Source organism: Lampetra fluviatilis, unplaced genomic scaffold (genome assembly GCF_964198595.1).
Source record: "Lampetra fluviatilis unplaced genomic scaffold, kcLamFluv1.1 SCAFFOLD_764, whole genome shotgun sequence".
Lineage (NCBI taxonomy): Eukaryota > Metazoa > Chordata > Hyperoartia > Petromyzontiformes > Petromyzontidae > Lampetra > Lampetra fluviatilis.
The window spans coordinates 21,236-48,908 of NW_027621121.1; the positions used below are offsets into that span (position 1 = coordinate 21,236).

General features: G+C 55.4%; 1 protein-coding gene across 1 annotated transcript; it reads left to right on the plus strand.

Moving 5' to 3' along the window:
* Nucleotides 1–2,612: 2,612 nt before the first annotated feature.
* Nucleotides 2,613–27,673, plus strand: LOC144954818 (dmX-like protein 2; the record flags this gene model as incomplete). The annotated part of the gene is made up of 10 exons (XM_078885227.1): nucleotides 2,613–2,850; nucleotides 6,872–6,997; nucleotides 9,639–9,710; nucleotides 11,316–11,394; nucleotides 12,498–12,571; nucleotides 20,747–20,811; nucleotides 21,358–21,424; nucleotides 24,132–24,343; nucleotides 26,577–26,700; nucleotides 27,539–27,673. Coding segments are annotated over exons 1-10 (1,041 nt in total), but the record flags the coding sequence as incomplete, so codon positions are not given.

Below are 27,673 nucleotides of genomic sequence, written 5' to 3' on the forward strand. Positions count from 1 at the left end.
ACCCACACGGCCATCGTGAACCCCACCCACCCACCCACACGGCCATCGTGAACCCCACCCACCCACCCACACGGCCATTGTGAACCCCACCCACCCACACGGCCATCGTGAACCCCACCCACCCACACGGCCATCGTGAACCCCACCCACCCACACGGCCACCGTGAACCCCACCCACCCACACGGCCACCGTGAACCCCACCCACCCACACGGCCACCGTGAACCCCACCCACCCACACGGCCACCGTGAACCCCACCCACTCCACCCACACGGCCGTCGTGAACCCCACCCACCCACACGGCCACCGTGAACCCCACCCACCCACACGGCCACCGTGAACCCCACCCACTCCACCCACACGGCCGTCGTGAACCCCACCCACCCACACGGTCAACGTGGAGAGACGCAGGGAGGTCGTGGTTGTGGTGGTGGTGGTGGTGATGGTGGTGGTGATTACGATTATAATGATGGTGGTGGTGGTGATGGTGGTGGTGATTACGATTATAGTGATGGTGGTGGTGATGGTGATGTTACCAAATACCACACACACACACGCTGCTGTAAGCTCTCCCTGTTACTGTGGCCATGCATCTCTCTCTCTCTGCGCATCTCTCCGTGTCTCTACGTAACACAGCGCTGCTGCTGCTGTAGGGAGGGGAGGGTTTAGTATTTAAGGCTGAGCCGACCTAAATGTGTCACTCCCGCCCGGTGCCGGCGTTGGGGGAGCTTTCAATAAAGGAATGAGTTGAGAGCGTGTCTTGACTTGAAGGTTTGCTGACTGCCCTCTTGTTTCTCTCCTTCCCGACCAGAGGGTAAGGAATGAGTTGAGGATGATGATGAGGTGGAGGTGGTGGAGGTTGTTGCGACGTTCGGACCAGGTCATCTGCCCGTCTTGTCTACGGGACTCGCCCACAGAGACACATGGAGACTCGCAGAGACCCACAGAGACCCACAGAGACCCACACAGACCCACACAGACCCACAGAGACCCACACAGACCCACAGAGACCCACAGAGACCCACACAGACCCACAGAGACCCACACAGACCCACAGAGACCCACACAGACCCACAGAGACCCACACAGACCCACAGAGACCCACAGAGACCCACACAGACCCACAGAGACCCACACAGACCCACAGAGACCCACAGAGACCCACACAGACCCACAGAGACCCACAAAGACCCACAGAGGCCCATACAGACCCACAGAGACCCACAGAGACCCACACAGACCCACACAGACCCACAGAGACCCACAGAGACCCACACAGACCCACAGAGACCCACAGAGACCCACAGAGGCCCATACAGACCCACAGAGACCCACAGAGACCCACAGAGACCCACAGAGACCCATACAGACCCACAGAGACCCACAGAGACCCACAGAGACCCATACAGACCCACAGAGACCCACAGAGACCCATACAGACCCACACAGACCCACACAGACCCACAGAGACCCATACAGACCCACAGAGACCCACAGAGACCCACAGAGACCCACAGAGACCCACACAGACCCACAGAGACCCATACAGACCCACAGAGACCCACAGAGACCCACAGAGACCCCCACAGACCCACAGAGACCCACAGACCCACAGAGAACCACAGAGACCCCCACAGACCCACAGAGACCCACACAGACCCACACAGACCCACAGAGACTGATACAGACCCACAGAGACCCACAGAGACTCATAGAGACCCACAGAGACCCATACAGTCCCACAGAGACCCACACAGACCCACAGAGACCCACACAGACCCACAGAGACCCACACAGTCCCACAGAGACCCACACAGACCCACACAGACCCACAGAGACCCATAGAGACCCACAGAGACCCACAGAGACCCATACAGTCCCACAGAGACCCACACAGACCCACAGAGACCCACACAGACCCACAGAGACCCACACAGACCCACAGAGACCCACACAGACCCACAGAGACCCACACAGACCCACACAGACCCACACAGACCCACACAGACCCACAGGGACCCATACAGACCCACAGAGACCCACACAGACCCACAGAGACCCACAGAGACCCACACAGACCCACAGAGACCCACAGAGACCCACAGAGACCCACACAGACCCACAGAGACCCACACAGACCCACAGAGACCCATAGAGACACACAGTGACCCACAGTGACCCACACAGACCCACGCGCGTGACGTCATCACGCACGCCACGGTCAGCTGATCGCGGACCCAGTGTGCGAGGCGTGCGTGGTGACGCAACCGCGCGTGACGTCATCACGCACGCCACGGTCAGCTGATCGCGGACCCAGTTCGCGAGGCGTGCGTGGTGACGCAACCGCGCGTGACGTCATCACGCACGCTCAGATCGGCGCGTGACGTCATCACGCACACCACGGTCAGCTGATCGCGCACCCAGTGAGCGTGATGACGTACCTTCGCCGTGACGTCATCGCGCACTTCTCCGCTGCTCCGACGCGTAGCGTGCGTCATGACGTCAAGAGTTAAAGGCGGTGACGGGGGCGGGGCGCGCTCGTGCGTGATGACGTCAGCGCGTGCTTTTACACCCCGCCCCTCCTCGCTGACGTCATCACGCACGCTGCGTCACCACCCCCCACCCACCCCCTTTGCCTTCTGTTGTGGACTCCAATGGGCGCGTTCGTTGTGCAGGTTGACGATTTGCGCATAGCGCTTTAGAAAAATAAGGCAAATAAACAATTATAGGACAACGACAACAACAACAAGAACGCGACTCTAAATGCACCTTCACCAGCTCTTCACCGGCGCCGTGAGCGGTGGAGATGGCAGCTTCGATGTGGGCAGCGTTGAGGAGGAGCCGTTCATCGTGAGGATTTAAAATTTAAGAACCCACACACACCACACAAAACCGTATTTAAAATAAACGTCAACTTTGTAGCGGGGAATTTTTAACCTGTGTACTTCGATGCGGGGTCTATTCCCCTATACGCTGATTTTTTAAAACTGCTGTAGTAGCTTGCAAAATGTTTTTCTATTCCGTAGCGTTGAGAAGCCGTTCATTGTGAGCATTGAAATTAAGACCCCCACACCACACAAAACCCAATTTAAAAAAACGTTAACTTTGTAACCGGGAATTTTTAACCTACGCCCTTCGATGCAGGATGTCTTCCCCTACACGCTGATTTTTTTGTATTGCTGCAGTAGCTTGCAAAATGTTTTTCTATGCCGTAGCGTTGAGAAGCCGTTCATCGTGAGCATTGAAATTAAGACCCCCCACACCACACAAACCCCAATTTTAATTAGTTTTACTTTGTAACCGGGAATTTTTAACCTACGCCCTTCGATGCAGGATGTCTTCCCCTACACGCTGATTTTTTTGTATTGCTGCAGTAGCTTGCAAAATGTTTTTCTATGCCGTAGCGTTGAGAAGCCGTTCATCGTGAGCATTGAAATTAAGACCCCCCACACCACACAAACCCCAATTTTAATTAGTTTTACTTTGTAACCGGGAATTTTTAACCTACGCCCTTCGATGCAGGATGTCTTTCCCTACACGCTGATTTTTTTGTATTGCTGCAGTAGCTTGCAAAATGTTTTTCTATTCCGTAGCGTTGAGAAGCCGTTCATCGTGAGCATTGAAATTAAGACCCCCCACACCACACAAACCCCAATTTTAATTAGTTTTACTTTGTAACCGGGAATTTTTAACCTACGCCCTTCGATGCAGGATGTCTTCCCCTACACGCTGATTTTTTTGTATTGCTGCAGTAGCTTGCAAAATGTTTTCCGTAGCGTTGAGGAGGAGCCGTTCATAGTGGACATTAAAATTAACCCCCCCCCCACACACATACACCACACACACAAAACCCAATTTTTTTAAAACGTCAACTTTGCAATGGGGAAGCTTTAACCTGCGTCCTTCGCTACGAAATCTCTTCCCCTAAGCAGTGATTTTTTTTTACTGTTGGAGTAGCTTGCAAAATGATGTTTTTATTCCATACTTAAAATATATAAATATATATTAACCCCTCAAGATATTCTCATCTACGCTGAGGGGGTTTGATAACTATAATCGTTAATATTGAACAAATTTATTTTGTTGTTACCGAGTGGTATTTGTATGTATCTCTTAACATGCGGCGTCTTCTATAAGTATAAATTAGTATACATTAAGAACAGTGTAGCATTTTAGCGCGTCAATTGGGTCACCTTAATTCGAAATTTTTTAATATTTATAATTTTAGGGTGATTAAGAATATTCGTTTAACCCATATCATTAAACGCGGGATCTCTTACCCTACAATTTAAATATAAAAGCGCTTCGTGAATGTTTTATTTGCGAGTTTCCGTGTCACCGGTGCCATTAATGACTAATATTTAGTAAAATAATTATTACATAAGTCCAATAGACAGATTTAGTTTCGCCTACACATTTAACGCAGGATAACTTCACCTGCATTTTAAACTAAGAAGCGTTACGCAAGTTTTTAAGATTATATTTTATTTGCAACATTGCCACATACTGTACGGCATAAATGCGTGTGGGGTTTTTCATTGCGGTTAAATCTTTAATATCATTATTATTTCAAATTGTATATCTCCTCAACCGAATCGAACTAATTTGTTAAACTCGTACCAATGACTCAGCAATGTCTTCCCCTGCATTTTAAATTAAGCGCCGTGGTGATAACCTTTATTCTTAACATTATTTCAGACAATTAGCGCATATACTGTATATATGCGTGTGGCCTGTTAAGCCAATGGCGTTATAGATATTGAAAAATCGGTAATGTTTAAATGTTATCTTCTTAAACGAACGTAGATATTTTATTTAACTCGCACCGATTAATCTGCAATGTCTTCCCCTATACATTTAACGAAGCGTTTTATTTATATACTGTAGAGTATAAATGCGTTTGGGTTTTTCTTTGCGGTTAAACCTTTTAAATAAGTATTATTTCTCAATTTTGTATCTTTTAAAACGAAAATAAATAATTTGTTAAACTCATACCAATCAATCCGTAACGTCTTCCCCTACATTTTAAATAAAGAACCGTGGTGATAAGATTGATCTTTGACATTATTTCCGACAATTAGCGCATATACTGTACGGTATATGTGCGTGCGGTGTATTAAGCCAATGGGATGATAAACATTTAAAAATCGGTAATATTTGTTTAAATATTATCTTCTCAAGCGAACGTAGATATTTTATTTAACGCACACCAATTAATCTTCAATGTCTTCCCCTACATATTTAACGAAGAAGCGTTTTGTTTTTTACTGTAGAGTATAAATGCGTTTGGTTTTTTAAATTGCGGTTAAACCTTTTAAATAAGTATTATTTCTAAATTGTGAATCTTCTCAAATGCAACTAAATAATTTGTTAAACTCATACCAATCAAGCCGTAACGTCTTCCCCTACATTTTAAATAAAGAACCGTGGTGATAAGATTTTAGTTTGACATTATTTCAGACAATTAGCGCATATACTGTACGGTATATATGCGTGCGATAAACATTTTTAAATCGGTAATATTTGTTTAAATATTATCTTCTCAAGCGAACGTAGATATTTTATTTAACTCGTACCAATCAATCCCCAATGTCTTCCCCTACATTGTTAAACAATCCTAATGATTAAAAGTGTAACTTTGCGTTCTATTCGCGTTTATTAACTTGGAACGGGATGGCTAACAACGCATTAGGTTACACGGCTCACATTAATTATGCATCGGAGGTTCCAGCCTGCACACGCCACAGCCTCTATAATTAAATACATTCATAAGCACGGCGCATTAACTTACAACGCAATGTAAGATTATATATATAGAGGACATTTATATTATGAATGTGTAGACCCTGCAATTGCCTCGAAGTTCTGAGCGCCGCTAGAGGCCGCTATAGACCAGGTCTGTGAGGACGGTGGAACTCATCACCACCACGTGACAGACCCACCCACACACTCACCCACACACTCACCCACCCACTCACCCACCCACTCACTCACCCACTCGCCCACTCATTCACCCACCCACTCACCCACCCACCCACTCACCCACCCACTCACCCACCCGCTCACTCACCCACTCACTCACCCACCCACTCACCACTCCCACCCACCTCTCACCACCCCCACCCACTTACTCACTCACCCACCCACTCACCCCCCCATCCACTCACTCTCTCACCACCCCCACCCACCTCTCACCACCACCACGTGACAGACCCACCCACACACTGACCCACCCACTCACTCACCCACTCACTCACCCACTCGCCCACTCATTCACCCACTCACTCACCCACTCACCCACTCACTCACTCACCCACCCACTCACCCACCCACTCACCCACCCACTCACCACCCCCACCCACCTCTCACCACCCCCACCCACTCACTCACCCACCCACTCACCCCCCCATCCACTCACTCTCTCACCACCCCCACCCACCTCTCACCACCACCACGTGACAGACCCACCCACACACTGACCCACCCACTCACTCACCCATCCACTAACCCACCCGCTCACTCACCCACTCACCACCCCGACTCACTCACCCACCCACTCACCACCCCCACCCACACACTGACCCACCCACTAACCTACCCACTCACTCACCCACCCACTCACCACCCCCACCCACACACTGACCCACCCACTAACCCACCTACTCACCCCCCCAACCCTCCCACTCACCACCCCTCCCCACCCTCTCACCACCCCCACCCTCGCCACCCACCCACTCACCCACCCACCCCCACCCTCTCGCCACCCCCACCCTCTCCCCACCCTCCCCACCCTCCCCACTCTCTCCCCACCCTCCCTACCCTCTCACCACCCTCTCCCCACCCCCACCCTCCCCACCCTCCCACCCGCCAGGCCTACGCGTCAGGCTGTGCGCTGGTGCTACTGGACGTGGAGTTGAAGCGTGTGCAGGCGCTGGGCAGGGGGCGGCGCAGGAGCCAGCCCCTGGGATGCCTCTCGTGCTCACAGCGCAGTGGCAGGGTGGGTGGGTGGTGGGTGGGGTGGTGGGTGGGTGAGTGGGTGGGTGGGTGGGTGAGTGGGTGGGGTGGTGGGTGGGTGAGTGGGTGGGTGGGTGGGTGGGTGAGTGGGTGGGTGGGTGGGTGAGTGGGTGGGTGGGTGGGTGGAGTGGTGAGTGAGTGAGTAAGTGGTGGGTGGGTAGAGTGAGTGGGTGAGTGAGTGGGTGGGTGGGGTGGTGAGTGGGTTAGTGGGTGGGTGAGTGGGTTAGTGGGTGGGTTAGTGGGTGGGGTGGTGGGTGGGTGGGTGGGGTGGTGGGTGGGTAAAGTGGGTGGGTGGGTGAGTGGGTGGGTGGGTGGGTAGAGTGGGTGGGTGAGTGAGTGAGTAAGTGGGTGGGTGGGTGGGTGAGTGGGTGGGTGAGTTAGTGGGTGGGTGAGTGGGTGGTTGGGTGAGTGAGTGGGTGGGTGGGTGAGTGGTTTGGTGGGTGAGTGGGTGGGTGAGTGAGTGAGTGGCGTGGTGGGTGAGTGAGTGGGTGGGTGGATGGGTGGGTGGGTGAGTGGGTGAGTGGGTGGGTGAGTGGGTGGGTGGTGGGGTTAGTGGGTGGGGGGGGGTTAGTGGGTGGGGGGTTAGGGGGTAGGGGGGTTAGTGGGTGGGTTAGTGAGTTGGTGGGTGAGTGAGTCTGTAGGTCTCTGTGTGGTGAGTCTATGGGTCTCTGTGTGATGAGTCTATGGGTATTTGTGTGATGAGTCTATGGGTCTCTGTGTGGTGAGTCTGTGGGTCTGTGTGGTGAGTCTGTGAGTCTCTGAGTGATTAGTTTATGAGTCTCTAAGTGGGTCTCTGAGTGATGAGTCTATGAGTCTCTGAGTGAGTCTCTGAGTGAGTCTATGGGTCTCTGAGTGACGAGTCTATGAGTCTCTGAGTGAGTCTCTGAGTGGGTCTCTGAGTGAGTTTATGGGTCTCTGAGTGATGAGTCTATGAGTCTCTAAGTGAGTCTCTGAGTGAGTCTTTGGGTCTCTGAGTGATGAGTCTTTGAGTCTCTGAGTGAGTCTTTGAGTGAGTCTGTGAGTCTCTGAATGATGAGTCTGTGAGTCTCTGAATGATGAGTCTGTGAGTCTCTGAGTGAGTCTCTGAGTGAGTCTCTGAGTGAGTCTGTGAGTCTCTGAATGATGAGTCTATGAGTCTCTGAGTGAGTCTCTGAGTGAGTCTCTGAGTGAGTCTGTGAGTCTCTGATTGATGAGTCTGTGAGTCTCTGAGTGAGTCTCTGAGTGAGTCTGTGAGTCTCTGAGTGGGTCTCTGATTGAGTTTATGGGTCTCTGAGTGATGAGTCTATGAGTCTCTAAGTGAGTCTCTGAGTGAGTCTCTGAATGATGAGTCTGTGAGTCTCTGAGTGAGTCTCTGAGTGAGTCTCTGAGTGAGTCTGTGAGTCTCTGAGTGGGTCTCTGAGTGAGTTTATGGGTCTCTGAGTGATGAGTCTATGAGTCTCTAAGTGAGTCTCTGAGTGAGTCTTTGGGTCTCTGAGTGATGAGTCTATGAGTCTCTGAGTGAGTCTTTGAGTGAGTCTGTGAGTCTCTGAATGATGAGTCTGTGAGTCTCTGAGTGAGTCTCTGAGTGAGTCTGTGAGTCTCTGAATGATAAGTCTATGAGTCTCTGAGTGAGTCTTTGAGTGAGTCTGTGAGTCTCTGAATGATGAGTCTGTGAGTCTCTGAGTGAGTCTCTGAGTGAGTCTGTGAGTCTCTGAATGATAAGTCTATGAGTCTCTGAGTGAGTCTCTGAGTGAGTCTGTGAGTGAGTCTGTGAGTCTCTGAGTGATGAGTCTATGAGTCTCTGAGTGAGTCTCTGAGTGGATCTCTGAGTGATGAGTCTATGAGTCTCTGAGTGAGTCTCTGAGTGAGTCTCTGAGTGAGTCTGTGAGTCTCTGAGTGATGAGTCTATGAGTCTCTGAGTGAGTCTCTGAGTGGATCTCTGAGTGATGAGTCTATGAGTCTCTAAGTGAGTCTCTGAGTGAGTCTTTGGGTCTCTGAGTGATGAGTCTGAGTCTCTGAGTGAGTCTGTGAGTCTCTGAATGACGAGTCTATGAGTGAGTCTCTGAGTGAGTCTCTGAGTGAGTCTCTGAGTGATGAGTCCATGGGTCTCTGAGTGACGAGTCTATGAGTCTCTGAGTGAGTCTCTGAGTGAGTCTCTGAGTGAGTCTGTGAGTCTCTGAGTGATGAGTCTATGAGTCTCTGAGTGAGTCTCTGAGTGGATCTCTGAGTGATGAGTCCATGGGTCTCTGAGTGACGAGTCTATGAGTCTCTGAGTGAGTCTCTAAGTGAGTCTCTGAGTGATGAGTCTATGAGTCTCTAAGTGAGTCTCTGAGTGAGTCTTTGGGTCTCTGAGTGATGAGTCTGAGTCTCTGAGTGAGTCTGTGAGTCTCTGAATGACGAGTCTATGAGTGAGTCTCTGAGTGATGAGTCCATGGGTCTCTGAGTGAGGAGTCTATGAGTCTCTGAGTGAGTCTCTGAGTGAGTCTCTGAGTGATGAGTCTATGAGTCTCTGAGTGACGAGTCTATGAGTCTCTGAGTGAGTCTCTGAGTGAGTCTCTGAGTGATGAGTCTATGAGTCGCTGAGTGAGTCTCTGAGTGAGTCTCTGAGTGAGTCTGTGAGTCTCTGAATAGTGCTGTGTTTTCAGATCGCTGCCGGTTTTGGCTGCCAGATCATAATCTATTACCCAAGACCTCTCATCGACCAATCAAATGGCTCGGTAATGCCCCACTCACTCACCATCTCACTCACCCACTCTCCCACCCACTGACCGACTCATGCACTCACTCACTCACCCACCCACTCACTCACACACTCACTCACACACTCACCTACTCACCCACCCAGCCACTCACCCACTCACTCACCCATGTGCTTACCCATTTGCTCACCCATTCACTCACCCACTCACTCACCCACTCAACCACCCACTCATGCATTCACCCACCCACACATCCACTGACTCAACCGCACCTACTCACTGACCTACTCACCCACCCAGTCACTCACACATTCATTCGCTTACCCATTCACTCATCCACCCATTCACTCACACACTCTCTCATGCAACATTCATTCACCCACCCTCTCAATCACCCATTCACCTTCTCATCCACCCACCCACCCACCCACCCACCCTCTGACTCACCCACTCATTCACCCATTCACCTACTCACCCACTCACCCACCCACCCTCTAACTCACCCACTCACCTACTCACCCACCCACCCACTCACCCTCTCACTCACCCACCCATTCACCTACTCATCCATCCACCCACCCACCCACTCACCCACCCTCTCAGTCACCCACTCACTCACCCATTCACCTACTCATCCACCCACCCACTCACCCACCCTCTCAGTCACCCTCTCACTCACCCATTCACTTTCTCATCCACTCACCCACCCACCCACTCACCCACCCACCTACCCTCTCACTCACCCACTCACTCACCCATCCACCCACTCACCCACCCACCCACTCACCTACTCACCCACCCACCCACTCACCCTCTCACTCACCCACCCATTCACTTACTCATCCACCCACCCACCCACCCACCCACCCTCTCAGTCACCCACTCACTCACCCATTCACCTACTCATCCACCCACCCACCCTCTCACTCACCCACTCACTCACCCATTCACCTACTCATCCACCCACCCACCCTCTCACTCACCCTCTCACTCACCCATTCACTTTCTCATCCACTCACCCACCCACTCACCCACCCACCTACCCTCTCACTCACCCACTCACTCACCCATCCACCCACTCACCCACCCACTCACTCACCCACTCACCTACTCACCCACCCACCCACTCACCCTCTCACTCACCCACCCATTCACTTACTCATCCACCCACCCACCCACTCACCCACCCTCTCAGTCACCCACTCACTCACCCATTCACCTACTCATCCACCCACCCACCCTGTCACTCACCCACTCACTCACCCATTCACCTACTCATCCACCCACCCACCCTCTCACTCACCCTCTCACTCACCCATTCACTTTCTCATCCACCCACCCACCCACTCACCCACCCACCTACCCTCTCACTCACCCACTCATACACCCATCCACCCACTCACCCACCCACTCACTCACTCACCCACTCACCTACTCACCCACCCACCTTCTCACTCGCCCACCGATCCACCCAACACAACGGCCAGAAACATCATCATCAGCAGCATCATCATAACCAACATCATCATCATCATCGTCGCCATCGTCACCCACCCACACCGATGCTCATCCAGCAGTGGATTGACCCCGGCCCCGATGCTTCCCACGGACCCCTGTTGACAGGCGCTGCCGTACAGATGGATCCGCACGGCCAAGATGGACGCAGAGGCACCCATCAATGTCCTGGGCTGGAGTGGCAATGGTGGGTGGTGCGCTGGGAGGGGGGGGTAGGGGGAGGGGGGGGAGGGGGGGGGAGGGGGGGGGAGGGGGGGAGGGGGGGGGAGGAGGGTGAGGAGGGGGAAGGAGGGGGGAGGGGGGGGAGGGGGAGGAGGGGGAGGAGGGGGGGGGAGGGGGGGGAGGAGGGGGAGGAGGAGCTGGAGGAGGGGGGAAGGAGGGGGGAAGGAGGGTGGGGAGGAGGGTGAGGAGGAGGGGGGGAGGGGGGGGGGGAGGAGGGGGGGACACGGGAGGGAGGGGGGAGACGGGGGGGTGAGGGGGGGAGGAGGGGGAGGGGGAGGAGGAGGGTGAGGGGGGGAGGGGGGGGGAGGAGGGGGGGGGGAGGGGGGGGGGAGGAGGGGGGGACACGGGAGGGAGGGGGGAGACGGGGGGGTGAGGGTGGGAGGAGGGGGAGGGGGAGGAGGAGGGTGAGGGGGGGAGGGGGGGGGGAGGAGGGGGGGGGGAGGGGGGGGGAGGAGGGGGGGGACACGGGAGGGAGGGGGGAGACGGGGGGGTGAGGGTGGGAGGAGGGGGAGGGGGAGGAGGAGGGTGAGGGGGGGAGGGGGGGCGAGGAGGGGGGAGGGGGGGGGAGGAGGAGGGGGGGGGAGGGGGAGGGGGGGGAGGACTCAAATGTTCGGTTGTTATTATGGTTGATGTTGTTGATGTTGCTGTTGATGTTGTTGATGTTGATGCTGTTGATGATGTTGTTGATGTTGTTGATGATGTTGTTGATGTTGTTGTTGATGTTGATGTTGTTGATGTTGTTGTTGTTGTTGTTGATGTTGCTGTTGATGTTGATGTTGTTGATGTTGTTGATGATGTTGTTGATGATGCTGTTGATGCTGTTGATGCTGTTGATTATGTTGTTGCTGTGATGTTGTTGATGTTGATGTTGTTGTTGTTGTTGATGTTGATGTTGTTGATGTTGCTGTTGATGTTGATGCTGTTGTTGCTGTTGATTATGTTGATGTTGTTGATGTTGATGTTGTTGTTGATGTTGATGATGTTGATGTTGTTGATGTTGATGTTGTTGTTGATGTTGTTGATGTTGTTGTTGATGTTGATGCTGTTGATGTTGTTGACGTTGTCCAGGAAGTGATTTGTTCTGCGCCTCCACACGACTCCAGCTCTGGGTCTGTACCTCCACTGGGAGCCAGGGTGGCGAGGTGAGACCCACAGACTCACTCAGAGACTCAGAGAGACTCACAGACTCACAGACTCACTCAGAGACTCACAGAGAGACTCACTCAGAGACTCACAGAGAGACTCACTCAGAGACTCACAGAGACTCACAGACTCACTCAGAGACTCACTCAGAGACTCACAGAGACTCACAGACTCACAGACTCACTCAGAGACTCAGAGACTCACACAGAGACTCACTCAGAGACACATAGACTCACCACACAGAGACCCATAGACTCACACAGAGACTCAGAGACTCACAGACTCACTCAGAGACTCACAGAGAGACTCACTCAGAGACTCACAGAGACTCACAGACTCACAGACTCACTCAGAGACTCAGAGACTCACACAGAGACTCACTCAGAGACTCACAGAGACCCACAGACTCACAGACTCACAGACTCACTCAGAGACTCAGAGACCCACAGACTCACAGACTCACTCAGAGACTCAGAGACTCACACAGAGACTCACTCAGAGACACATAGACTCACCACACAGAGACCCATAGACTCACACAGAGACTCAGAGACTCACAGAGACTCACAGAGACTCACAGAGACCCACAGACTCACAGACTCACTCAGAGACTCAGAGACTCACACAGAGACTCACTCAGAGACACATAGACTCACCACAGAGACCCATAGACTCACACAGAGACTCAGAGACTCACAGACTCGCACAGAGACTCATAGAGACTCACAGAGACTCACAGAGACTCAGAGACCCACAGACTCACAGACTCACTCAGAGACTCAGAGACTCACTCAGAGACACATAGACTCACCACACAGAGACCCATAGACTCACACAGAGACACACAGACTCACAGACTCACTCAGAGACTCATAGAGACTCACAGAGACTCACAGAGACTCACAGAGACACACAGACTCACAGACTCACTCAGAGACTCACAGAGGCTCACAGAGACTCACAGAGACTCACAGACTCACACAGAGACTCATAGAGACTCACAGAGACTCACAGAGACTCACAGACTCACACAGAGACTCATAGAGACTCACAGAGACTCACAGACTCACTCAGAGACTCACAGAGACTCACAGAGACTCACAGAGACCCACAGACTCACAGACACATAGTCTCACCACACAGAGACCCATAGACTCACACAGAGACTCAGAGACCCACAGACTCACAGAGACTCACAGAGACCCACAGACTCACAGACTCACTCAGAGACTCATAGACTCACCACACAGAGACCCATAGACTCACACAGAGACTCACAGACTCACACAGAGACCCATAGACTCACACAGAGACTCAGAGACTCACAGACTCACACAGAGACTCATAGAGACTCACAGAGACTCAGAGACCCACAGACTCACAGACTCACTCAGAGACTCAGAGACTCACTCAGAGACACATAGACTCACCACACAGAGACCCATAGACTCACACAGAGACACACAGACTCACAGACTCACTCAGAGACTCATAGAGACTCACAGAGACTCACAGAGACTCACAGAGACACACAGACTCACAGACTCACTCAGAGACTCATAGAGACTCACAGAGACTCACAGAGACTCACAGAGACACACAGACTCACACAGAGACTCATAGAGACTCACAGAGACTCACAGAGACTCACAGACTCACACAGAGACTCATAGAGACTCACAGAGACTCACAGACTCACTCAGAGACTCAGAGACTCACAGAGACTCACAGAGACTCACAGAGACCCACAGACTCACAGACACATAGTCTCACCACACAGAGACCCATAGACTCACACAGAGACTCAGAGACCCACAGACTCACAGAGACTCACAGAGACCCACAGACTCACAGACTCACTCAGAGACTCATAGACTCACCACACAGAGACCCATAGACTCACACAGAGACTCACAGACTCACACAGAGACTCAGAGACTCACACAGAGACTCAGAGACTCACAGACTCACACAGAGACTCATAGAGACTCACAGAGACTCACAGAGACTCACAGAGACCCACAGACTCACAGACTCACTCAGAGACTCAGAGACTCACACAGAGACTCACTCAGAGACACATAGACTCACCACACAGAGACCCATAGACTCACACAGACTCATAGAGACTCACAGAGACTCACAGAGACTCACAGAGACCCACAGACTCACAGACTCACTCAGAGACTCAGAGACTCACACAGAGTCTCACACAGAGACACATAGACTCACCACACAGAGACCCATAGACTCACACAGAGACTCAGAGACTCAGACTCACACAGAGACTCATAGAGACTCACAGAGACTCACAGAGACCCACAGACTCACAGACTCACACAGAGACTCACTCAGAGACTCACTCAGAGACTCACACAGAGACTCACTCAGAGACACATAGACTCACCACACAGAGACCCATAGACTCACACAGAGACTCACTCAGAGACACATAGACTCACCACACAGAGACCCATAGACTCACACAGAGACTCAGAGACTCACAGACTCACTCAGAGACACATAGAGACTCACAGACTCACAGACTCACTCAGAGACTCAGAGACTCACACAGAGACTCACTCAGAGACACATAGACTCACCACACAGAGACCCATAGACTCACACAGAGACTCAGAGACTCACAGAGACTCACAGAGACCCACAGACTCACAGACTCACTCAGAGACTCAGAGACTCACACAGAGACTCACTCAGAGACACATAGACTCACCACACAGAGACCCATAGACTCACACAGAGACTCAGAGACTCACAGACTCACACAGACTCATAGAGACTCACAGAGACTCACAGAGACCCACAGACTCACAGACTCACTTAGAGACTCAGAGACTCACACAGAGACTCACTCAGAGACACATAGACTCACCACACAGAGACCCATAGACTCACACAGAGACTCAGAGACTCACACAGAGACTCACTCAGAGACACATAGACTCACCACACAGAGACCCATAGACTCACACAGAGACTCACTCAGAGACTCACAGAGACTCACCACACAGAGACCCATAGACTCACACAGAGACTCACTCAGAGACACATAGACTCACCACACAGAGACCCATAGACTCACACAGAGACTCACAGACTCACAGACTCACACAGAGACTCAGAGACTCACTCAGAGACACAGACTCACCACACAGAGACTCACAGACTCACTCAGAGACTCATAGACTCACACAGAGACTCACTCAGAGACACATAGACTCACCACACAGAGACCCATAGACTCACACAGAGACTCACACAGAGACTCACAGAGACTCACACAGACCCACAGACTCACAGACTCACTCAGAGACTCACACAGAGACTCACACAGAGACTCACAGAGACTCACAGAGACCCACAGACTCACAGACTCACTCAGAGACTCAGAGACTCACACAGAGACTCACTCAGAGACACATAGACTCACCACACAGAGACCCATAGACTCACACAGAGACTCACTCAGAGACACATAGACTCACCACACAGAGACCCATAGACTCACACAGAGACTCAGAGACTCACAGAGACTCACAGAGACTCACAGACTCACTCAGAGACACATAGAAACTCACAGACTCACAGACTCACTCAGAGACTCGGAGACTCACACAGAGACTCACTCAGAGACACATAGACTCACCACACAGAGACCCATAGACTCACACAGAGACTCACTCAGAGACACATAGACTCACCACACAGAGACCCATAGACTCACACAGAGACTCATAGAGACTCACAGAGACTCACAGAGACCCACAGACTCACAGACTCACCACACAGAGACCCATAGACTCACACAGAGACTCACTCAGAGACTCACAGAGACTCACCACACAGAGACCCATAGACTCACACAGAGACTCACTCAGAGACACATAGACTCACCACACAGAGACCCATAGACTCACACAGAGACTCACAGACTCACAGACTCACACAGAGACTCAGAGACTCACTCAGAGACACATAGACTCACCACACAGAGACTCACAGACTCACTCAGAGACTCATAGACTCACACAGAGACTCACTCAGAGACACATAGACTCACCACACAGAGACCCATAGACTCGCACAGAGACTCACACAGAGACTCACAGAGACTCACAGAGACCCACAGACTCACAGACTCACTCAGAGACTCACACAGAGACTCACACAGAGACTCAGAGACTCACTCAGAGACACATAGACTCACCACACAGAGACTCACAGACTCACTCAGAGACTCATAGACTCACACAGAGACTCACTCAGAGACACATAGACTCACCACACAGAGACCCATAGACTCGCACAGAGACTCACACAGAGACTCACAGAGGCTCACAGAGACCCACAGACTCACAGACTCACTCAGAGACTCAGAGACTCACACAGAGACTCATTCAGAGACACATAGACTCACCACACAGAGACCCATAGACTCACACAGAGACTCACTCAGAGACACATAGACTCACACAGAGACTCACAGAGACTCACAGAGACCCACAGACTCACAGACTCACCACACAGAGACCCATAGACTCACACAGAGACTCACTCAGAGACACATAGACTCACCACACAGAGACCCATAGACTCACACAGAGACTCACTCAGAGACACATAGACTCACCACACAGAGACCCATAGACTCACACAGAGACTCACTCAGAGACACATAGACTCACCACACAGAGACCCATAGACTCACACAGAGACTCACTCAGAGACACATAGACTCACCACACAGAGACCCATAGACTCACACAGAGACTCAGAGACTCACAGAGACTCACAGAGACTCACAGAGACTCACAGACTCACTCAGAGACACATAGACTCACCACACAGAGACCCATAGACTCACACAGAGACTCACACAGAGACTCACAGAGACTCACAGAGACCCACAGACTCACAGACTCACTCAGAGACTCAGAGACTCACACAGAGACTCACTCAGAGACACATAGACTCACCACACAGAGACCCATAGACTCACACAGAGACTCAGAGACTCACAGACTCGCACAGAGACTCATAGAGACTCACAGAGACTCACAGAGACTCACAGAGACCCACAGACTCACAGACTCACTCAGAGACTCAGAGACTCACACAGAGACTCACTCAGAGACACATAGACTCACCACACAGAGACCCATAGACTCACACAGAGACTCACTCAGAGACACATAGACTCACACAGAGACTCACAGAGACTCACAGAGACTCACAGAGACCCACAGACTCACAGACTCACCACACAGAGACCCATAGACTCACACAGAGACTCACTCAGAGACACATAGACTCACCACACAGAGACCCATAGACTCACACAGAGACTCACTCAGAGACACATAGACTCACCACACAGAGACCCATAGACTCACACAGAGACTCACTCAGAGACACATAGACTCACCACACAGAGACCCATAGACTCACACAGAGACTCAGAGACTCACAGAGACTCACAGAGACTCACAGAGACTCACAGACTCACTCAGAGACACATAGACTCACCACACAGAGACCCATAGACTCACACAGAGACTCACACAGAGACTCACAGAGACTCACAGAGACCCACAGACTCACAGACTCACTCAGAGACTCAGAGACTCACACAGAGACTCACTCAGAGACACATAGACTCACCACACAGAGACCCATAGACTCACACAGAGACTCAGAGACTCACAGACTCACACAGAGACTCATAGAGACTCACAGAGACTCACAGAGACTCACAGAGACCCACAGACTCACAGACTCACTCAGAGACTCAGAGACTCACACAGAGACTCACTCAGAGACACATAGACTCACCACACAGAGACCCATAGACTCACACAGAGACTCAGAGACTCACAGACTCATAGAGACTCACAGAGACTCACAGAGACTCACAGAGACCCACAGACTCACAGACTCACTCAGAGACTCAGAGACTCACACAGAGACTCACTCAGAGACACATAGACTCACCACACAGAGACCCATAGACTCACACAGAGACTCAGAGACTCACAGACTCACACAGAGACTCATAGAGACTCACAGAGACTCACAGAGACTCACAGACTCACTCAGAGACTCAGAGACTCACACAGAGACTCACTCAGAGACACATAGACTCACCACACAGAGACCCATAGACTCACACAGAGACTCAGAGACTCACAGACTCACACAGAGACTCATAGAGACTCACAGAGACTCACAGAGACTCACAGAGACCCACAGACTCACAGACTCACTCAGAGACTCAGAGACTCACTCAGAGACACATAGACTCACCACACAGAGACCCATAGACTCACACAGAGACTCAGAGACTCACAGACTCACACAGAGACTCACAGAGACTCACAGAGACCCACAGACTCACAGACTCACTCAGAGACTCAGAGACTCACACAGAGACTCACTCAGAGACACATAGACTCACCACACAGAGACCCATAGACTCACACAGAGACTCAGAGACTCACAGACTCACACAGAGACTCATAGAGACTCATAGAGACTCACAGAGACTCACAGAGACCCACAGACTCACAGACTCACTCAGAGACTCAGAGACTCACACAGAGACTCACTCAGAGACACATAGACTCACCACACAGAGACCCATAGACTCACACAGAGACTCAGAGACTCACAGACTCACACAGAGACTCATAGAGACTCACAGAGACTCACAGAGACTCACAGAGACCCACAGACTCACAGACTCACACAGAGACTCACAGACTCACGCAGAGACTCATAGACTCACACAGAGACTCACTCAGAGACACATAGACTCACCACACAGAGACCCATAGACTCACACAGAGACTCAGACTCACACAGAGACTCATAGAGACTCACAGAGACTCACAGAGACTCACAGAGACCCACAGACTCACAGACTCACACAGAGACTCACAGACTCCCGCAGAGACTCATAGACACACACAGACACCCACAGACTCACGCAGAGACTCAGAGATTCACAGACTCACACAGAGACTCATAGAGACTCACAGACTCACAGACTCACCACACAGAGACCCACAGACTCACGCAGAGACTCACACAGAGACTCACTCAGAGACCCACAGACTCACGCAGAGACTCACAGAGACACACAGACTCACGCAGAGACTCACAGAGACACACAGACTCACGCAGAGACTCACACAGAGACTCACACAGAGACCCATAGATTCACGGAGAGACTCACAGAGACCCACAGACTCACGCAGAGACCCACAGACTCACAGACTCAGAGACCCACAGACTCACGCAGAGACTCACACAGAGACCGACAGACTCACGCAGAGACTCACACAGAGACTCACACAGAGACCCATAGAGTCACACAGAGACTCACAGAGACCCACAGACTCACGCAGAGACTCACACAGAGACTCACAAAGAGACCCATAGAGTCACGCAGAGACTCACAGAGACACATAGACTCACACAGAGACACACAGACTCACACAGAGACTCAGACTCACACAGAGACTCACACAGAGACTCACACAGAGACCCATAGACTCACACAGAGACTCACAGAGACACAGACTCACACAGAGACCCACAGACTCACGCAGAGACTCACACAGAGACTCACTCAGAGACGCACAGACTCACGCAGAGACTCACAGAGACACATAGACTCACACAGAGACCCACAGACTCACCACACAGAGACCCACAGACTCACCACACAGAGACCCACAGACTCACCACAGAGACCCACAGACTCACCACACAGAGACCCACAGACTCACCACACAGAGACCCACAGACTCACCACACAGAGATCCACAGACTCATCACACAGAGACCCATAGACTCACCACACAGAGACCCACAGACTCACCACACAGAGACCCACAGACTCACCACACAGAGACCCGCAGACTCACCACCACACAGAGACCCATAGACTCACCACACTGAGACCCACAGACTCACCACCACACAGAGACCCACAGACTCACCACACAAAGTCTCATCGACTCACTCAATGAGCAAGCGAGACCCTGGCCTCCACTAGGAAGCGGGCACCACAGAACTACTCCCGAGGCGGCGGGTGCGGTCTCCTAGCAACAAGCGGGGCGACCAATCCGCGCTCGTTTTCCTTCTCCCAGGGGGAGGAGCCGGACGATGGGGGCGGAGCCGTGACCTCCTCTTGGAGCCGCGCGTGGGAGTGCGCGTAAGTGACATCACTTCCTGTCCCGCGGCGAGGTCACTTCCTGTTCGCTCGCCCGAAATCGTCATTGAGACGCTCTGCCCCTCCCCCCCCACCCACCCCCGATGCCGTTCCAACTTCCGATGTCACTTCCTGTCCTCGTGATGTCACTTCCTGTCCTCGTGATGTCACGCCCCGGTCCTCGTAATGTCACTTCCTCTCCTCGTGATGTCACTTCCTGTCCTCGTGATGTCACTTCCTGTCCTCGTGATGTCACGTCTCGGTCCTCGTGATGTCATGTCCCGTCCTTGTGATGTCACTTCCTGTCCTCGTGATGTCACACCCCAGTCCTTGCATCACTTCCTGTCATTGCGACATCACTTCCTGCCGCGCCCCCCCTTCCCCTCAATCTCCCCGCGATCCAAACGCATCACTTCCTCTCATCGTGACATCACTTCCTGTCCTCGCCGCGTCCCCTCCTGCTCCACCAAAAGCCGTGCACGGCTTGGCCCGCCCCTAGGTCTGCTCCGTGTGAATTATCTTCCTGTCCCCCCCCCCCTTCCCCCCAAGGACGTCCGCTCCCATCCACCTGATGCAGGTTTCTCTGGACGGACGCTACGTCGCCACCGCAGGAAAGGTCAGAGGGTCACCGTGTGGGTGGGTGGGGGTCACGGTGGCCGTGTGGGTGGGTGGGGGTCACGGTGGCCGTGTGGGTGGGTGGGGTTCACGGTGGCCGTGTGGGTGGGTGGGGTTCACGACGGCCGTGTGGGTGGGTGGGGTTCACGACGGCCGTGTGGGTGGGTGGGGTTCACGGTGACCGTGTGGGTGGGTGGGGTTCAGGGTGGCCGTGTGGGTGGGTGGGGTTCACGGTGGCCGCGTGGGTGGGTGGGGTTCACGGTGGCCGTGTGGGTGGGTGGGGTTCACGACGGCCATGTGGGTGGGTGGGGTTCACGGTGACCGTGTGGGTGGGTGGGGTTCAGGGTGGCCATGTGGGTGGGTGGGGTTCACGGTGGCCGTGTGGGTGGGTGGGGTTCACGGTGGCCGTGTGGGTGGGTGGGGTTCACGGTGGCCGTGTGGGTGGGTGGGGTTCACGACGGCCGTGTGGGTGGGTGGGGTTCACGGTGACCGTGTGGGTGGGTGGGGTTCAGGGTGACCGTGTGGGTGGGTGGGGTTCACGGTGGCCGTGTGGGTGGGTGGGGTTCACGATGACCGTGTGGGTGGGTGGGGTTCACGGTGGCCGTGTGGGTGGGTGGGGTTCACGGTGGCCGTGTGGGTGGGTGGGGTTCACGGTGGCCGTGTGGGTGGGTGGGGTTCACGGTGACCGTGTGGGTGGGTGGGGTTCAGGGTGGCCGTGTGGGTGGGTGGGGTTCAGGGTGGCCGTGTGAGTGGGTGGGGTTCAGGGTGGCCGTGTGGGTGGGTGGGGTTCAGGGTGGCCGTGTGGGTGGGTGGGGTTCAGGGTGGCCGTGTGGGTGGGTGGGGTTCACGGTGGCCGTGTGAGTGGGTGGGGTTCACGGTGACCGTGTGGGTGGGTGGGGTTCAGGGTGGCCGTGTGGGTGGGTGGGGTTCAGGGTGGCCGTGTGGGTGGGTGGGGTTCAGGGTGGCCGTGTGGGTGGGTGGGGTTCAGGGTGGCCGTGTGGGTGGGTGGGGTTCAGGGTGGCCGTGTGGGTGGGTGGGGTTCAGGGTGGCCGTGTGGGTGGGTGGGGTTCAGGGTGGCCGTGTGGGTGGGTGGGGTTCACGGTGGCCGTGTGGGTGGGTGGGTGGGGTTCAGGGTGGCCGTGTGGGTGGGTGGGTGGGGTTCACGGTGGCCGTGTGGGTGGGTGGGGTTCACGGTGGCCGTGTGGGTGGGTGGGTGGGGTTCACGGTGGCCGTGTGGGTGGGTGGGGTTCAGGGTGGCCGTGTGAGTGGGTGGGGTTCAGGGTGGCCGTGTGGGTGGGTGGGGTTCACGGTGGCCGTGTGGGTGGGTGGGGTTCAGGGTGGCCGTGTGGGTGGGTGGGGTTCACGGTGGCCGTGTGAGTGGGTGGGGTTCAGGGTGGCCGTGTGGGTGGGTGGGGTTCAGGGTGGCCGTGTGGGTGGGTGGGGTTCAGGGTGGCCGTGTGGGTGGGTGGGGTTCAGGGTGGCCGTGTGGGTGGGTGGGGTTCAGGGTGGCCGTGTGGGTGGGTGGGGTTCAGGGTGGCCGTGTGGGTGGGTGGGGTTCAGGGTGGCCGTGTGGGTGGGTGGGGTTCAGGGTGGCCGTGTGGGTGGGTGGGTGGGGTTCACGATGACCGTGTGGGTGGGTGGGGTTCAAGGTGGCCGTGTGGGTGGGTGGGGTTCACGGTGGCCGTGTGGGTGGGTGGGGTTCACGGTGGCCGTGTGGGTGGGTGGGGTTCACGATGGCCGTGCGGGTGGGTGGGGTTCAAGGTGGCCGTGTGGGTGGGTGGGGTTCACGGTGACCGTGTGGGTGGGTGGGGTTCAAGGTGGCCGTGTGGGTGGGTGGGGTTCACGGTGACCGTGTGGGTGGGTGGGGTTCACGGTGACCGTGTGGGTGGGTGGGGTTCACGGTGGCCGTGTGGGTGGGTGGGGTTCACGGTGGCCGTGTGGGTGGGTGGGGTTCACGGTGACCGTGTGGGTGGGTGGGGTTCAAGGTGGCCGTGTGGGTGGGTGGGGTTCACGGTGGCCGTGTGGGTGGGTGGGGTTCACGGTGACCGTGTGGGTGGGTGGGGTTCACGGTGACCGTGTGGGTGGGTGGGGTTCAAGGTGGCCGTGTGGGTGGGTGGGGTTCACGGTGACCGTGTGGGTGGGTGGGGTTCACGGTGGCCGTGTGGGTGGGTGGGGTTCAAGGTGACCGTGTGGGTGGGTGGGGTTCACGGTGGCCGTGTGGGTGGGTGGGGTTCAAGGTGACCGTGTGGGTGGGTGGGGTTCACGGTGGCCGTGTGGGTGGGTGGGGGTCACGATGGCCGTGTGGGTGGGTGGGGTTCAAGGTGACCGTGTGGGTGGGTGGGGTTCACGGTGACCGTGTGGGTGGGTGGGGTTCACGGAGACCGTGTGGGTGGGTGGGGTTCACGATGGCCGTGTGGGTGGGTGGGGGTCACGATGGCCGTGTGGGTGGGTGGGGTTCACGGTGGCCGTGTGGGTGGGTGGGGTTCAAGGTGACCGTGTGGGTGGGTGGGGTTCAGGGTGACCGTGTGGGTGGGTGGGGTTCACGGTGGCCGTGTGAGTGGGTGGGGTTCAGGGTGACCGTGTGGGTGGGTGGGGTTCACGGTGGCCGTGTGGGTGGGTGGGGTTCACGGTGGCCGTGTGGGTGGGTGGGGGTCACGGTGGCCGTGTGGGTGGGTGGGGGTCACGGTGGCCGTGTTTCCGTGCCGTAGAACGACTGCCTCGTCAAAGTGTGGTACCGCGTGGGCGAGTGGACGAGTGGCGACACGGATGACGTGGGAGGTGGAGGTGGAGGAGGAGGTGGAGGAGGTGGAGGTGGAGGAGGTGGAGGTGGATCTCCGGTGCGCTACTGCTACTCCTACCTGCGTCACCCTCGTGGTGTCACCACCCTCTCCTGGCGCAGCACCAGCCCCTTCCTGCCCCGGTGAGTGGGGGGGAGGGGGCGTGTCTCCGTGTCTCACCCCGTGTGTGTCTCCGTGTGTCTCCGTGTCTCACCCCACGTGTGTCTCCGTGTCTCACCCCACGTGTGTGTCTCTGTGTGTGTCTCTGTGTCTCTGTGTGTCTCCGTGTCTCACCCCGTGTGTCTCCGTGTCTCACCCCGTGTGTCTCCGTGTCTCACCCCACGTGTCTCCGTGTCTCACCCCACGTGTCTCCTTGTCTCACCCCACGCGTCTCCGTGTCTCACCCCGTGTGTGTGTCTCCGTGTGTCTCCGTGTCTCACCCCACGTGTGTGTCTCCGTGTCTCACCCCACGTGTCTCCGTGTCTCACCCCGTGTGTGTGTCTCCGTGTGTCTCCGTGTCTCACCCCACGTGTGTGTCTCCGTGTCTCACCCCACGTGTCTCCGTGTCTCACCCCGTGTGTGTGTCTCCGTGTGTCTCCGTGTCTCACCCCACGTGTGTGTCTCCGTGTCTCACCCCACGCGTCTCCGTGTCTCACCCCGTGTGTGTGTCTCCGTGTGTCTCCGTGTCTCACCCCACGTGTGTGTCTCCTTGTCTCACCCCACGCGTCTCCGTGTCTCACCCCGTGTGTGTGTCTCCGTGTGTCTCCGTGTCTCACCCCACGTGTGTGTCTCCGTGTCTCACCCCACGTGTCTCCGTGTCTCACCCCGTGTGTGTGTCTCCGTGTGTCTCCGTGTCTCACCCCACGTGTGTGTCTCCGTGTCTCACCCCACGTGTCTCCGTGTCTCACCCCGTGTGTGTGTCTCCGTGTGTCTCCGTGTTTCACCCCGTGTGTCTCCTTGTCTCACCCCGTGTGTCTCCGTGTCTCACCCCACGTGTGTCTCCGTGTGTCTCCTTGTCTCACCCCGTGTGTCTCCGTGTCTCACCCCACGTGTGTCTCCGTGTGTCTCCGTGTCTCACCCCGTGTGTCTCCGTGTCTCACCCCACGTGTGTCTCCGTGTGTCTCCTTGTCTCACCCCGTGTGTCTCCGTGTCTCACCCCACGTGTGTCTCCGTGTGTCTCCGTGTCTCACCCCGTGTGTCTCCGTGTCTCACCCCGTGTGTCTCCGTGTGTCTCCGTGTCTCACCCCACGTGTCTCCGTGTCTCTGTGTCTCACCCCACGTGTTTCCGTGTCTCACCCCGCGTGTCTCCGTGTGTCTCTGTGTGTGTCTCTGTGTGTGTCTCTGTGTGTGTCTCCGTGTGTCCGTGTCTCACCCCACGTGTCTCCGTGTCTCACCCCACGTGTCTCCGTGTGTCTCTGTGTGTGTCTCTGTGTGTGTCTCTGTGTGTGTCTCTGTGTGTCTCTGTGTGTGTCTGTGTGTGTCTGTGTGTGTCTCCGTTTCCCAGGGGCTGCGTACCCAACGCGCTGCTCACCTGCTGCGTGGACTCGCTGTCTCTGTGTGTGTCTCTGTGTCTATGTGTGTGTCTCTGTGTGTCTCCGTGTGTCTGTGTGTGTCTCACCGTGTCTCACCCCGCGTGTCTCTGTGTGTGTCTCTGTGTGTCTCCGTGTGTCTCCGTGTGTCTCTGTGTGTCTCTGTGTGTGTCTCTGTGTGTCTCTGTGTGTCTCCGTGTGTCTCCGTGTGTCTCTGTGTGTGTCTCTGTGTGTCTCTGTGTCTATGTGTGTGTCTCTGTGTGTGTCTCCCAGGGGCTGCGTACCCAACGCGCTGCTCACCTGCTGTGTGGACTCGCTGTCTCTGTGTGTGTCTCTGTGTCTATGTGTGTGTCTCTGTGTGTCTCTGTGTGTCTCCGTGTGTCTGTGTGTGTCTCCCAGGGGCTGCGTACCCAACGCGCTGCTCACCTGCTGTGTGGACTCGCTGTCTCTGTGTGTGTCTCTGTGTGTGTCTCTGTGTGTGTCTCTGTGTGTCTCCGTGTGTCTCTGTGTGTGTCTCCGTGTGTCTCCGTGTGTCTCTGTGTGTGTCTCTGTGTGTCTCTGTGTCTATGTGTGTGTCTCTGTGTGTGTCTCCCAGGGGCTGCGTACCCAACGCGCTGCTCACCTGCTGTGTGGACTCGCTGTCTCTGTGTGTGTCTCTGTGTCTATGTGTGTGTCTCTGTGTGTCTCTGTGTGTTTCCGTGTGTCTGTGTGTGTCTCCCAGGGGCTGCGTACCCAACGCGCTGCTCACCTGCTGTGTGGACTCGCTGTCTCTGTGTGTGTCTCTGTGTCTATGTGTGTGTCTCTGTGTGTCTCTGTGTGTTTCCGTGTGTCTGTGTGTGTCTCCCAGGGGCTGCGTACCCAACGCGCTGCTCACCTGCTGTGTGGACTCGCTGTGCCGCCTCTGGCTGGAGACTTTGCTGCCTGAGGAGGAGACGGGAGGGGAAGGCTGCGGTGCCCCCCGTAGCCTGCAGGTGGGGGGGGCGGGGGGCGGGGGGGGGGTGCGGGGGGGGAGGGAGGGAGAGGGGGAGGGAGGGGGAGAGAGGGGGAGGGAGGGGGGGAGAGGGAGAGGGGGGGTAGGGAGGGAGAGGGGGAGGGAGAGAGAGGGGAGAGGGGGAAGGGGGGAGCGAGAGGGGGGGGGAGGGAGGGAGAGGGGGGAGAGAGGGTGGGGGAGGGAGGGGGAAGGGGGGGAGGGAGAGAGAGGGGGTAGGGGGGGGAGAGGGGGAGGGAGAGAGGGGAGAGGGGGAAGGGGGAGCGAGAGGGGGGGGGAGAGGGGGATGGGGAGAGAGAGGGGGGGGGAGAGGGGAGAGAGGGTGGGGGAGGGAGGGGGAGAGAGGGGGGATGGGGAGAGAGGGGGTAGGGGGGGGAGAGGGGGAGGGAGAGAGGGGAGAGGGTGGAAGGGGGAGGAGAGGGGGGGGGAGAGAGGGGGAGGGAGGGGGGTGGAGGGAGGGGGGAGGGGGAGAGAGAGGGGGGGGGAGAGGGGAGGGAGAGAGGGGGAGGGAGGGGGGGAGGAGGAGGGAGGGGGGTTGAGGGAGGGGGGTGGAGGGAGGGGGGGAGGGGGAGGGGGGTGGAGGGGGGGGAGGGGGGGGGGGAGGGGAGGGGGGGGGGGAGGGGGGGAGAGGGGGAGAGGGGGGGGGGAGAGGGGGAGGGAGAGAGGGGGGGTAGGGGAGAGAGAGGGGGGGAGGGGAGAGGGGGGGGAGGGGGGAGATAGGAATGAGAGACACGGGGGGGTGACACGGAGGGTGACTCGGGGAAGTGACATGGAGAGTGACACGGACTTGCTCCCTCACCCCCCCCCTCCCCCCCCCCCAGTGCCCCCCCGCGCTGCTGGGGGTCCCCAGCTCCCCCCGGACTTGGCAGGAAGGCTCTGGGGCCCAGCAGGGCCGGCCTGAGCTCCCCACTGGGGGTCCTTCCACCACGCCGCCACCATCAACCCCGTGTCAGCTG